Source organism: Amphibalanus amphitrite, unplaced genomic scaffold (genome assembly GCF_019059575.1).
Source record: "Amphibalanus amphitrite isolate SeventyFive unplaced genomic scaffold, NRLGWU_Aamphi_draft 000774F_arrow, whole genome shotgun sequence".
In the NCBI taxonomy this organism is placed as follows: domain Eukaryota; kingdom Metazoa; phylum Arthropoda; class Thecostraca; order Balanomorpha; family Balanidae; genus Amphibalanus; species Amphibalanus amphitrite.
In genome coordinates, this window is record NW_024882268.1 from 54,256 (window position 1) to 68,755 (window position 14,500).

Genomic DNA, 14,500 nt, shown 5'->3' on the forward strand with positions numbered 1-14,500 from the left:
CATCAGTTGGTATTCATGGGTAGCAGCTTTTACAGTGGCGAATAATTACCACAAAACTTAAATTTCATGCATCCGCACATGAAAGATACAGAAGAATTTCACAAGATAAGCACCTTACGTGTAAATCGGGCGAATAGGCCGTTTTTTAATAAGGTATATACATTTCCCTGACTTGACGACACACCTTTACAATACTGTAACCCTCGTTTGAATAGGTGTGTTCATAGACCTCTGTACACTAGGTGTACAGAGGTCTATGGTGTGTTCCATTACGCGGTTGACTGTGGGAGAGAGGCAGAGCTCTTCAGAAACCGCTCCTGTCAGATCGCTCCAAAATACCGTTCCGTGTACCCAAAACTTAAGCGGTATTCGATAGGTCACTGATGCCGTTACAGATCTAGTCAATGTAGAATGTAAACCATGTGTAAACCATGTGGTATTGGTGGCTAGACGCGTCACTTTTGCAATGCTGACCTTGCATGACGTCATTTATGACGTCATTAGGGTCATATTAGTTTTTCGTCAATAACTCTTGATCAAATTGAGCTAGCGAGTCGGGAAAGCCACTAATGAACCCAGGAAGACCTGCCGAATCGAATGATAAGCGACATGACCTCCTTTAACCAATTTCGTGACCTGAGGGCGCTGACCTGACCGTGACCTGAGGTCAACACCCTAAGTTGACCTGACCCGAACAAAAAGTATATCATTCGACGCGCCTGAGCGGGGCGAACACGATGTTGCCAAAATCGCGGCTCTGCAGCCGTTTTTTGCGAAGTAATTCACCAAAAACTGAACCGTACCTTGGGGCACTTGACGTGACCTCAGAGGTCACCGGTTGACCTAGGACCTTAAAATCGAGTATCAATCTCTGCGTCTCGTAACGGCGCACACGCTCGTTTTTTCCCCATTATACGCTAGCTCCACTAGTGGCGAAACGGCGAGGGGGTCGTACCCCCCCCCCCCCCCTCGGCCGACGCGTATGTAGAAAACCAACAGGTCCGGCGAGGATTAAGTAAAAGATGTCAATAAAAGGAGTATATCAGATACAGATTGAGCTCAAGACTCATCTGGTCCTACTTGGTACACAGGTGCTCAGGAACATTATGTTTCTCATAGTCATCCGCGTCAAATAACATTTTATTTTTTTATTTTGGGGAAGGTAAAATGGGTTGTTTGCCTAAGGTCAAGGTCAATTCAAACCCATATAGGTCAGCAAGCTAATCGAGGGAGCTCATTTCTAAATCATCTGATTCGGCAGTTGAATTCGTATTAGTGCCATTTCCGAGTAATTAACACAATTTGGCAATGTCGAAAAGCCTTGACGTCAAACGACATTAGGTATTAACGTCAATACCGTATATGCTATCATTTGACCTTCACCCGGGTGGGGAAGGGTGGGTGGGTGTTTTTGGCCACACCTGTCAGTTTTTTGCGTGTGTAAAAAAACCGCGGAGCGAAACGCCGCAAAACTTGGTATAGCTTATGGTGCATCAGTCTCGCATCGTGTGTTTAATTTTTTGCCCCAGGTCATATAAGATCAGGTCACCAGGTCAAGTAAGCCTTCACGGGCCTGGGGGAGTTTTTTGCCCCACCCCTCTTTGGGGACTATTTGCGATAGTCCCCGAGCGCTTAGGGATGGGAGCACGGAACTTCAGTACCTTTTTCCCCCAACAACTTGACATTTTGTTAAGGAAAACATTGGGTCAATCCTCCTCGATGACGTCACAAGGTCGATTTTGCTAGCCCTTTGTACGTCAAATTTCGACGCAACAGACATGAATTTTAAATAGCTGCCAAAAATATAGTTTTTTAGATAAAGACAAGTTACGAGCACGGTTGCGTAGCTAATGACCTAGGAAAGTATATAAAAATCATTTTGGTGACCTGAGGTCAGGGCTCAGGCCAACGAACCCAAGTTGGGGTTTTATTTTTTTTCGGAAATAACTTGCAAAAGGTCTTAGAGCTAAGGCAGTGGTATCAACGCAGTGGTCTTGTCAAGCGCGGTGAATGGCATATATTTTTTGGAAGGGGTTAAGTTTTATGTTGACTTCATGTGAACTCGAATGACCTTTGGCTGACCTTGACACTGAAAAGGTCTCGTATGATGCATTCGCAGCCGCTGATTACAAATCCGGTAACCATTTTGCTGTAAGCATTCATTTAAAGCCTCAGGATAGCAAAAATTGATGAATTATTATGGATGACTTGAATCAGTCAAATATCTTCGAGCAAGGATGCTCTTGCGTGACCTTGAACTGGAGGCTGCCCTGTATCTTAACACGAACCACAACTAGGGGCCTAATTAGCTTAGAACTGTTTCAAAATATTTTGGAATTTAGCATACAAGATATACGAAAAAGAGCAAAGTTTGACATCAATTTTAAGTATGACCTTAATTTTGACCTTGAGTGTTGAGCACATCAACAAACGGATTCCTCAGATTCTCGTTTTTTGTTTCCCACCCGTTTTACCCGGTTTCATGCATCCTGCCGTCTTCTGGATTACTTCGTTTGAGATCACTACACATGTGCCGGTCTTTGCCTTTGACCTTGATCTCTGACCTCGAGCATTGACCTTTGATCAAAAATATTAAGTGCATTAGAATTGTTTCGTGGAGGCCCTTCGTTTGGTACCACTTTTGTTTCCTTAGCTCCCCCTTATTTATGGAGTTAGACAGGGGGCGAAAACGCCCCTTGTGGGAGAGTGGACGTTCTTTCTCCCCGAAAAATCGTCCTTGTGGCGAAAAAAACCGGGCTGCGGTGGTTGGGATCAACCTCGGGCCCGGCCGGGCTGTGACCACACCAAAAACTGTAAGGTATGTTCAACCTTTTTTGTTCATAACCCTCCCCCCCGGCCCGGCGCAGTAAGCTACCCGTACGAGCAACGACCAGGCGCGGGTCAAGACCAAGTCACGACAGCACGCTTTGTCAATGAGCGGGGAAACGCTGAAAACAGTCATTTCTTATCGGCATATAATGTATTCGGCAACGTTCACTCCTCTTCGAGGTGGTAATTATAACAAACAAATAAGCAAAGTGACTCAACAACCTCCAGAACAAAAAACAAAAACAAAAACAGCAGCAAAAGCGCAACATTAACAGCTGAGTGGCTACTAACACTGGAACGATATTCCATTGACTTTATCCAGGTGAGACAGAAGGCAAAGCATGGTCAGAGAAACAAGAACGCAAAATTACATATAGAATAACGTGACAATGCTATAGATGAACAAGAAATCATACAATAATCTATGCTTGATTGATAAGCAAATTACATAAAAATCGGACGAATGGGCCAAAGGAAATCATTTGAAGGGAATCGTTAAGAAAATCGATGCATAACCTATGGAACGATTTGGTAGAAAATGATAGATGAACTTATTGCAAGATGCTTCAGTGCCGGAACTTATGGACAAAAAGAGGACCAAGGGAGGAGGGTATTCAAGGAAAAGCATCTAGATGAAAGGCATGTGGGTAGCCTTGATCTCAATAACTGACAATAGTACAATAGTAGAACAATAGTAGTTCGAAAAAAGGTACTGCATGACATGTCTTCAAGATCACAGATAAGAGAATACGATCAACGCAGGCTTGGTATTCCTATATGAATTTCAACAGTTCTGTTGCAATACTGAGCAGCACATGGAAACTGACTGGCTGTTATTTGAAAAGTGACAATGAACTCAGCTCAGGAAATAGCGTTTGGTTAGTCGTCGTAGGATCACAAAACGCCATTTGTACTAGCTGCGGTCGGGAAAGGCATGGATAGCGTCGTGTTTCATCGCATCAAAGCACAGGAACAATTACACCGACCACGAGTCCTCAAAGTCCCTCTGGAGCTGGTTCATCCAGACCGAGTGGTCCACCTCCCACTGGTCCGAGTCCAGGCCACGGCCGGAGCTATCGAGCTCCGAGAGAACATAGGCCGTGCCGACCAGACCAACGATGGCAATGACGACCAGAGCGATGGGACCTGTCGGCACAACAAAGGATGGTCAGCATTTGTACCACTGTCGACATTCCTGATATGTTGATCCAACTCCCCAGGCCCTAGCTCTGGCGCAAACTCCTGCCTGTTTGATAGATGGCGTATCACTTAGCACATGAATAAATGGCTGGTCATATAACTTGTACCGTTAACAAGTCCTTTACCTACATCTTCAAAAAAGTAAAACACTGGATGGAAAGTACTCCTAACTGCCCGGAGCGGTAACTGGAAATGGCTGACTCACCGATCAGACCGAAAATGCCGAGTCCTCCCCCGAGAAGGCCGCCAAGGCCCTGGCGCCGGTTGGACCCGAACAGACGATCGAGCCATCTGGAATTACAGTAATTAGTGATATATCAGATATAACTAAGGGATCAGATGTAGCTGATACATCAGATGTTTACAAATAGCTGTTCAGATATAGCTGCTTTGATATAGCTGAAGCGATATTGTTAAATTATCCGGGCGAAGTCAAGACAAGTGACTTTTTTGCCCACGCAACGGTTCAAGTTAACATTTTTCTTAAAGAGATATAATAAAGAGATATAATATGTAATATAATGTTCCTCGCAAGAGTGCTCCAAAGAATAACATTTTTCTTGGTTAGGTAAAAAAACGAGACATTCAATAAATGTTCATGCTGCTAAATAAAAAGCTTTAAAGAGGCCACCATGACTAGGTTCAGTTCGAATGAATGTGCAGCACTAATACAATCATTCATCAGAAAAAAGGAGGTGTCATTGAACTTCCTGAAAATTTATGCTTTAAATTACACATACCCTTGACTCTGAGGGGGCTGGTACTGCTGGTCGTAGTAATTATTGTAGGCACCGGGTGCCGACTGGGCCACGGCCTGTGGCTGGTAGAAGCCCTCGTCGGCAGAGACGGCGGCCACCACGGCCAGCAGCAGACACACGGACAGCTTCATGGTGAAAACTGGAAGAAAAGACAACGTTTTAACAGACTTGTACTAATGGCCACACAGGAGAATGGGAGAAATAATCCTATCTGCTGCGTGGAACGCCTTCTCTGCGTTTCATTCAAGAAGTAATTCATGTAATCGAAGCACAATGTGGACGAGGAAGCTTATGCAATTTTTAATAGACAAGTAACCTCGCGCCTCTTCGCTCAAACTCATCGGCGTCATTCAGTAGCTGTTAGAAGCATCGCATTTCAACGTAGTTAATGCATCTTCGACTTCATGCAATAAACGACATAAAAAAACAGTAAAAAAGAAATAAACATTGACTAATATCATTTGCATTCCCTGGGTAACCAATGCGTCGGTATGATTATGATATGTCACATTGCCATTTGAAAAGGCATCGTTTTGTAACAGTACAGCGTAGAATAGCAGTTACAACTTCTACCAACTAGCCAACTATTCAACAAGCTATTTTAATGCGGGTTTCTCCCGTAGCTATCAATTACCTTTCATGTACTTGTGTTAACAAAAAGAAAATGTCGAAAGATCTTTGTCAATTTGTAGGTTTCGCACGATTTAAGTGCAGCTATTTAAATCGAAATGGTATCTTGTATCTGAACATTATATGCGATTTTTATCGATGAAATCGACGTTTTAGAAATTAATAGGAGGATGATATAACAGTTTCCTCAATCCTCAATACCTAACTTCCTTCAGAACAATGTACCCGGAGAAAAGACAAGATTAGTGGTAGATTGCGATCTTTTGCGATTTTTTTTCTTGACCAGCTTTGTCCAAACTTTCAACGCGGTTTAAATTAACTGTTAAATATTTTCTACCAAAATGCAGCCGGAAAGAGGACATGAGAAATGGCAGATGGCGGCCAACGAGGCATGCGTCACAGATCGGCGGGTCCTCGCGGCCCTCGCTGGGCAGCCGCCGCGGCCGCCGCTCCGGTCCACCGGACCGCATCACTGGACCGCCGCTGGCCACTCGGTCCGACCTCACTGCTCGAGCCACAACACTGGCACACATTGCCGCCCACTCGGCATCTGCACTCGGAAACACAGAGCTGTGGCAGCTCTGCGGCCGGCCGACGGGACCGGCGCCGCAGCTCGGTCACCACCCGTGCACCCCGGTGCCGTGGCGGGCACCTAGTCCGGTAGATGGGCCGGCCTGGACCGAGAGGTGCGGCCGGGCGAGGCTGGCGCCACCTCTGGGCAGCGGAGATGTGTCGACTCGGGTCGCTCCTTACCGGACTGCTGGGAGACACTCGCCAAAATGAACAAGTGAAACCGCATCACCCAACCTTTTATACTGGCCGCCCCTTGCGAAAGATGCGCTTCCTGACTCTCAAACGATTTTTTTGATTGCTGCTTCTCACAGGGTGCGGCGGTTTGGGGATGAATTACAACACATGTTCCGATAGACAGAGAAAGATTTCAAGGCTCGAGGGTGGCATGCGATGTTACGCATCATTTTAGTCTATGTAGGCATAGTGTATAAAACCATCTATGCCTATATTGCTGACAAATCAATCACGCGTTGTTCCGTGTTACTGTTTACTCTTTACCCCATCTCCGAGACAAAGGGACGAGCTTCCGCAACGTATGTAGGTATCTCCCGTCGGGCATAGAACCATCTGGTAACACGATCCGCGCAATGGTTTTCAGATTTCTCATTTCACAAAAAAATTCTCATTTCACATTTAACAAAAAAAAAGAAAAAAATGGACTCGGACATTGAATAGATGTTGTCTCCTTCACCTGGTGTCAAGCCGGAACTGCAATGTTTCGCGACATTTGCGAGCGCCCTGCGAGCGCCGAGCACATGCCATCAACAACAGCGCTTCAAAGAAACAAATTAGGTAAATACACATATATTGCGCCGCAATACATATATTTCAACTTGCAACATTTCAGGGTGCTACGTGCAATGCTTTCTGAAAGAGTTGGCACATTTAGCCCTTCGCCCTTTCTTCAAAACCGAAAATTGTGATTATATACCTATCTGATAGTGGGACGCTTTTTGTTCATGATTTTATCCTTTTATCACAAATAAAGAAGCTAAGGTAAAGTGATGGTATAAAGGCTCGGTTTATGTGCAACGAATCGCTGAAAGTTGCGCTGATGTTAAAGAGTCCTGGTCAAGGCCGGTTGTCTGGTTTGCGGCAGGTCAGGACTCAGGGCTCTGTTCCAGTCAGAAACCACTAATCGTTGGAGGCGGCTGGGAACTTCTGGCCCAGCGGATTTCACCGTGTGGTCTTAACGGGAACCACCGCATGAGTTTTTATCGATCGTTTCACAACAGTGTCCTTATAGCTGCCCTTAGCTATTTATGGAATCCGTCATTGGAGTTTTCTTTTTTATTTTGGTCGGGCCAAAAAATAGTGATTATCCTTTCACATTTTGCACAGAAGGTCACGCCTATTTAAAGTGGCGCACCGTCGCACCGTTACAAAATGTATGTCCACACCACTGAATGAGCCGTTCTATGTTGTAGGAGTTAAAAAGGAAGCGCGGCTAAACGGCTGATGCGTCCTGCCGCAATTTTTCGTTAGCCAACTTATGATTTAGTTACATTGCTTCACGAGTTATCTGCTCGCGCGTTTACGGACCCTCGCACCCAGCAAGTGGCAGATGGCTGAATACCTTACCAACATAACCAACATACCCTGCTACCAACTGTACGGTTGATATGTAATATACGAGTATGTAAATAATGCCCGTACCGGAAGTTTCCCGCTAACCTGTGATAGTTGGAGACAATCACATAATTCCCACCACCTGCGGCACCCAAACCCCAAGGTGCCGCTACCAGTGGACTGCCATCCGAGTGTTCAAGTTTATTCTTCAACTATACATATAGTCTGGCAAACCTAACAAAGAACGGACTTTGAGCGCATCAATCACTTTGCACGTGTTTGAAATGTATGGTTCGGAGAAATTTGTGTGAAAAGTTGTGACAGAAAAATACTCTCAGAATATAAATGCACATGCATCAACAATCTTGGAATCAACGGCCGCAGCACTTTAAATCCATTATTGCTTAAGTTTGCCAGACTATAATAGTTTTCTGCGAGCACCGTAATAGCCGCCAGCATATAACAAATTTGACAAATTGATAGTCTGGGTGTGCGAGCGCGAGCTCCTCCCACCCTCCCTCTCCACCTATAACCCTTCGACCGCCACAGCGAAGGCTCCTCCCCTCGGCCAAGATCCGAGATACCCTCCCACCACACTGGTGCAGGCTCCTCCCACTGCCGCTGTGCAGGCTCCTCCCCTTATTATCACATTGGTGCAGACTCCTCCTATCACTGCCCGGTGCACACTCCTATCACTGCTGCGATGCAGGCTCCTCCCCTCACTAGCACATTGGTGCACGCCATCCTACTTAAAACTGCGTTAACCCGCGCATGACTGAGGGGGGGGGGGGGGGGGCGGGGGCTTTAGAGAGCCCCCTCCCGCTTTCTGTAATATCTTCTAAGCCACTTTACGTATCAACACGAAACTTGCAGTACTTTTAGCTGCATCAATTTAACCACCTTGTGTCAAAATAACAGCTTTGTAGCTACCATAGGTCGACCGGAAATGACGTCAGAGTGACGTCATGCCGGCAATTTTAATGCAAAATATGGAGCTACGGGAATCGCTCTCAAGAGCTCAGTTTTTTAAGTAACCTTTCCATCTTAACATTAGTTTTGAGTTGAGATAGCCAAAATGGGGTCTCTGGCTTGCACTTACCGGTTTGAGCACTCACAAGATCGAGAAATCTTTTTTGAAGGTGGGAGGGTCCCTAATAGATTCAATTTCTTTGCATGAGAGGATAAAGAATGCATGTGGCTATCAAACTCCCATCTCGAATTTTCAAAATCTTTAATTTCTTGAAAAATATACAAACACAATTTCACAAATATTTTTATTTTTCATGAAAGCTTTTGGATTTTCGAGAAAAAAAACGAAATAGGTACCTATATGTGATAGAACACATGCTGATGATTCACTCTAGCGAGTTGTAGCCCGATATATTAAAAAATAGCTAAGTTAGGTTTCATTTCACAAATAGGTAGATACGCATTTTAGTCAAAATTTCACCATTATCTATTTTTCAAATCCATTTTTCAGTGCGTTTCTGACATCGTACAGCAATATAAATAGCACCATCGTGTTCCTGAGCTCAAACTGCATATGATAGACACCTTTGTTGAAAAAATGCAACTGTAAATTTTGACCTTTTTAGGCCTTAAAGTGACCTGACCTCAGCAATATTCAGTCGAAAATGGTCTCAAATGACACAGGCCAGTGGCGGATCCAGGATTTTCACTGGGGAGGGGCTGCAGGTCATAATTGGGCGCCACGCCCCGGATGGGCGCCATAGTCGCATCGTATTGGCGCTGAAATATTGGCGCCCAGTGGCCCTGACAAGAGGCGCCCAGGATCAGTATGTACAGTGACACCACACGATTGGAAATATCGGTGCGGAGCGTACTGAAACGACGTTATTCGACTGATTTTTGCATCCTAGTCCTAGTATGCGGCACTCCGATGAGTTGCGAATTGAAAATTGGCGCCACTGCGCCTTCGGCGCAGTGGCGCCAGTTTTCCTTGGGTGGGGGCTGCCAGCCCCCGCAGCCCCCCCCCCCCCTGGATCCGCCACTGACACAGACGACACTGTGTTCGAGCTCTATGGCTGAAATGGACCATATATCGATGATATAAAAATTTCCGTGACCTAGGATGACCTAGCCTTGACCTGAAAAATTCACAGAACAAATTCGGTACCCTAACGGTATCTAAGGCATATATATATCAAGGAGTGAGTAAACCAAAAATTAATCGTTCATTTAGAGCCTCAGGATAGCAAAAATGACTGAACTATGATTGCTGACTTGAATCAGTGAAATAGCCAGGATACCCTTGCGTGACCTTGACCTTGGAGCAGCCTTGTATTGTAGCATGTAACACGCAAAGTTTGAGGTCAAACTTGAGCATGATTTTGACCTTAACCTGAATTTTGGGCACATTATCAGATTCCTCACATTATCTTCTTTCGTTTCCAATCCTTTTTAGCCGGTTTTATGCATCCTTATACTGTCCACTGGAACACTTAATTTGAGATTAATAAACATACGATGGCTTTTCCTTTGACATTGACCCCCTGACCTTGAAAATTGACCTGAAGTAGAAAATAGGTGCTTCAGAATATTCGTGTACAGACCTTTCGAACTTTTATTTCCATAGCTCCCTTATTTACGGAGTTAGACAAGGGGCAAAAAACGCCCCTCCCCGGGCTAAGGTGGCTGGGATTATACTCAGACCCGACCGGGTCAACGTTCTTTCTAGAATAACTCTAAGATTTGACCTAGGACTAACAGTTTAGCCTCTAGAGAACAAAAACTCGAAAAAGAGCCGTTATACGAAAATGTTTTTTTTACTAAATAAAGATGCGACATTTATTTTGCCAGTATCGTGTTCCTCCGCAAAGACGCGTCAAATGAATTATAATTTGACCTTAAAAGGTCATTTTCAAAAACTTGACCTAAGGTCAATGTTATGACTTGACCGGAAAAGGTCATGTTGAGTATCAGTCAATCCTTATCGTCGACCTGAACACATCTATAGTAAGATGCTTTCATCGTCATACCATGTCTCTATCAAAAGTTATTGCAAATGAAAAACTGTTGGGGCCTTTCTTGACGAGAGATGACCTCGGGGACATAAGAGGGGGTCACAGGCGCAATTTTCCTAAATAGTGTGTCAAGTTTTACCTATAGCCCGATGTTTGAGAGTGTCTAGAATGGCGTCCGTCCAAAGGAGACGCGTTTCGGCTCCAATTAACTTCACACGGAGAGGGCGCAAAATTGACCTGACCTTAGGCCATCGATATCAAAATTCCGAGATAGAGATGTTATACATACCTACTGTTATTTTTATCAATCGCTGGAAGTTTCAAGGTGATCGTTCAATTGGTGTAGCTATGACGAGCATTCTAACATTTTGTGAGGTTAGGTCACTTGACGTGATCTGATGACCTAACCTTGAGCGATCTGGGCCTAAAATGTTCACAAAATGTGCGTACCAGATATGTCAAGTTGCTAAGCGTGAACGGTAGGCATATAATATGTGCATCCAATGTCAAACATAGGTTCCGCGCCGAACGGAGAACGTTAGGCATAACATACCACTCAGTTACCGTGAATGACATTGGTCAAGCCAGATTTTGTGAAAGCCGTGGGACGGACAGCGAGGGTATTTAACCGGTGCGCACACCCGTTTCACCATCCCATTCTGTTTCGGTGGTCCTGCCAGCGAGGTGAGGACTCAGGAGGACGGGGCGGGCACTGGTGGCGCCGCAGTGCCGGCCGTCACTCGGACTCGGCTGGCTGGCCGCCGACTGACCAGTGTCTCCTACAGCCGCTCCAGCGAGGAGCGTGGCTCACCAGTGGTGTGTTGGTGCAGTGGTGCAGACCCAGTGTGGTGTCAGTGGGCCCCGCAGAGAGTAGTGCTGTGATCGTTCTGTGTCATCCAGTGGCGATGGATGACATGGCTGTATCAACACTTGATTTCGAAGACTTCTACGTTGCTTTGCATGAAGCTCATCATAAGACATTCAGAATGGTGCTGCTGTTACCATCGTAGTGCGATGGCTGTTTCAATGTACAGTCAGCCTTAAAAGTAACGCGCAAAGTACCAGTGGATCCATCAAGCCTGGCCGAGGAAGGGCCTGCTATAATTTGAAAGTCACCGAACCAATTGACCCGGGAAATGGACGAGGATGTCAATTGCTTCGGTGGCTCAAATTGAGCAGTCCTTCCACGGTCGGGCTTGATGGATCCCCCGCACTTGCGCGGTACTTTAAAAACTGACTGTACCGTTGACTGCAGAATGATGTTACACAATCAATGAGTTGCCTGGAGTGGTAGGCTGTGCCGCATCACACGGGCCGAGTTCGCAGTTCAATGCTGTGACCCAATGCTCACCATCGACACGCTTAGTTGCGTGATAAACGGCACACCTGAGCGTTACAGGGAACAGATAGCTTCTGAGGAAAGGAATATCATTATATGTATATAGTCAACTGCACCTCCCCCAATCTGGTTGTCACCACATGTGGGCGTCATTGATTTGTTTGCGTTTCAGTTTTCACCATGAAGCTGTCCGTGTGTCTGCTGCTGGCCGTGATGGCCGCAGTCTCTGCCGACGAGGGCTTCTACCAGCCCCAGGCCGTGGCCCAGTCGGCCCCCGGTGCCTACAATAACTACTACGAGCAGCAGTATCAGCCTACTAGGCGTCAAGGGTATGTGTTAGCCAGCGACAGGGGTGGTGCTTAGAGCGTAGCACACCAATTCGGGGAAAATCGACGTCGATAAAATCGACGAAAAATCGAGGAAATGCGCGGTAACCGGTGTTCAAAAATGCGAAAGACATGTGCGGATAAGATGTGTCCTGAGGTTTATGAGAGAAATGGCCAAAAAAACCTGAAAAACATCAAAACACACTTCCCGGCCACGGCATGCGTGAATCACATCAGATGATAATGAAACGATATCAGAATATATGAAACAGGTAACGTCTGCTTACATTTTGTCATTGCAGATGGTTCGACAGACTTCTTGGAGGATTTGGAGGATCTAACCGACGTCAGGGCATTGCAGGTCTCCTTGCTGGTATTGGTAAGTGAGTTTATGTTTTTTACTGAAAATATCAGGCAATCAGTTAATCATATCAAAATTAGAAATTCACTGGTACTCCCCATTTTCTCCGAAAGCCTCTCCATAGTCTCCGTTTTCTAGGTAGAACCTCCTAGTTCATGCATTGCAAAATATTTCCTTTCATCACCAGCTATACCAGAGTAAAATGCCCTTGTTTCCCGTTTCCACAGGTCCGATCGGCGCGGTCGTCGGCGTCGTGGTTGCCGTTGTTGTTGTCGTCGCTGTCGCCGCGGCCGCCACTCAGCTCAGCCAGTCCGGCAGAGGTCTGGACAATGACGAGTGGGAGGTGGACCACTCGGTCTGGATGAACCAGCTCCAGAGGGACTTTGAAGACTCGTGGTCACAGTAAAACTGTGTTTTTAGGTGATGATAGGCCAGCCTCAAATGCAAGAACCGATACAAATGGTGCTTCAATAATCATCATGTCAAAATGATGCGAATGGTTCTTTTGACTCAATGTTCTTTCCACATGCTCACATGCTCAATTATTAGTTACATTATATTGGCAAACTGTTCTCATTGTTAATTATGTTGTTGGTGTTGTTATGCGTTACTTGTTGTCGCGAGGCTGTTTTCGTGATATGAAAGGCAATCGAGTTGCAACTTGCTTGTCACGGATAACAGTTTGCGAAGGACTTATAGGTGAGTCCTGAATAGTCAAATGTCGCATGCCATTCATCCACTGCATAACATTCGTGAAATGGTTAACGGCTGCAATTCATGTATCAATAAAGTCATGACATTGTTGTAGAGTGGATTTTGCTATAGAGAGAGAGAGGGAGATAGAGAGAGATAGAGAGAGAGAGAGAGAGAGAGAGAGAGAGAGAGAGAGAGAGAGAGAGAGAGAGCAAGAGAGAGAGACAGGAAGAGAGAGAGAGAGAGAGAGAGAGAGAGAGAGAGAGAGAGAGAGAGAGAGAGAGAGAGAGAGAGAGAGAGAGAGAGAGAGAGAGAGAGACAGAGAGAAAGAGGTTCACCCCGCCACAGCACCCTGTGCATCAGTTCAAGCGTATGAGTCAGTACCATCTGCCGAGGCGTCATCCAGCGCAGCAACTGCTGGCGGGGCCGGGAAACATATTGAATTTACGACAGCCAAAAATCGCCCACAGCGTGAAATTGAGAATTTTTGTTAACCTGTCAAAGTTTTCCTGTGAGCCATTTCCGTAAACAGTAAGTCCATAGCAAATCCGCGAAAGTAAAAGTGTCGAAAGTCGACGCTAGCACTTTAATGAGTCCGTCCGGAAGATATGACGGCAGCGAGATGAGTCGACAAGCACACCGGTACACTGCCGACACAGCTCGGATGAGTCGGACATGTATGCTTCCCATGTCAGGGCACCATGGCACCGTCGAAGACGGCACCTAGGCTCCTTACCTCTGCTTGGGGTTTCAAAGCTACTTCGCAAAAAGTTACGTCATGTCCGGAATAGAACGCAAAGTCTGTTGACTGCCAAAGATAGCAAACTGGGTTTTGTTTGCATTTACCTTCAGCGAATGTGAAATAAATTATCAAGCTCTAAGTGAGTTCAATGATCGTTCCACGCGAGAGGTGCAGACGTCGTCTTTCGACTATGCGGCCCGCTCACCAACAGCTGGGTGTCATCTGCCGGATCTACGTATTGAAACACTAGAGCTCTATCAGCATTTTAGAGGTAAGTCATTGGCGAATATAATTAATAAGAGTGGTCCTGAAACTGAGCCTTGGAAGACACCCATGTCGTTGGCGAGCGGCCGCGACAGCACCCTACATCCGGACCCATCGTTCAGGGACACGCTCGGTGTGTGTCCGCGAAAATCGGCGGCGAACCAGGAGATCTCATGCAGTGGCAGACTGTTCCCGCAGTAAAATATAGTGGTCGATGACGTCAAAGCGTTCG

The 14,500-nt window shown here is 45.9% G+C and overlaps 2 protein-coding genes across 2 annotated transcripts; one reads left to right on the forward strand and one right to left on the reverse strand.

The window, feature by feature from the left end:
• Nucleotides 1-3,103: 3,103 nt before the first annotated feature.
• Nucleotides 3,104-6,196, reverse strand: LOC122365955. Its single transcript, XM_043337646.1, has 4 exons — nt 6,171-6,196; nt 4,770-4,926; nt 4,235-4,320; nt 3,104-3,975 (listed from the first exon to the last, which is right to left on the reverse strand). The coding sequence occupies exons 2-4, from the start codon at nt 4,916-4,918 to the stop codon at nt 3,806-3,808; spliced, it is 405 nt and encodes a 134-aa protein (XP_043193581.1). The 5' UTR covers nt 4,919-4,926; nt 6,171-6,196; the 3' UTR covers nt 3,104-3,805.
• Nucleotides 6,197-11,200: 5,004 nt separating this feature from the next.
• LOC122365956 lies at nt 11,201-13,376 on the forward strand. Its single transcript, XM_043337647.1, has 4 exons — nt 11,201-11,227; nt 12,055-12,211; nt 12,511-12,587; nt 12,797-13,376. Exons 2-4 carry the CDS (start codon nt 12,063-12,065, stop codon nt 12,973-12,975), a joined length of 405 nt encoding a protein of 134 aa, XP_043193582.1. The 5' UTR covers nt 11,201-11,227; nt 12,055-12,062; the 3' UTR covers nt 12,976-13,376.
• The last annotated feature ends 1,124 nt before the right edge of the window (nt 13,377-14,500 follow it).

Excerpts from the sequence above, each read along its gene's own strand:
- LOC122365956 (XM_043337647.1), top strand. The coding sequence starts at position 12,063 with ATGAAGCTGTCCGTGTGTCTGCTGCTGGCCGTGATGGCCGCAGTCTCT. Across the intron at positions 12,212-12,510 it reads CAGCCTACTAGGCGTCAAGG|ATGGTTCGACAGACTTCTTG; the intron begins GTATGTGTTAGC and ends TTGTCATTGCAG. Across the intron at positions 12,588-12,796 it reads AGGTCTCCTTGCTGGTATTG|GTCCGATCGGCGCGGTCGTC; the intron begins GTAAGTGAGTTT and ends CCGTTTCCACAG.
- LOC122365955 (XM_043337646.1), bottom strand. The coding sequence starts at position 4,918 with ATGAAGCTGTCCGTGTGTCTGCTGCTGGCCGTGGTGGCCGCCGTCTCT. Across the intron at positions 4,321-4,769 it reads CAGCCCCCTCAGAGTCAAGG|ATGGCTCGATCGTCTGTTCG; the intron begins GTATGTGTAATT and ends CTGTAATTCCAG. Across the intron at positions 3,976-4,234 it reads CGGCATTTTCGGTCTGATCG|GTCCCATCGCTCTGGTCGTC; the intron begins GTGAGTCAGCCA and ends TTGTGCCGACAG.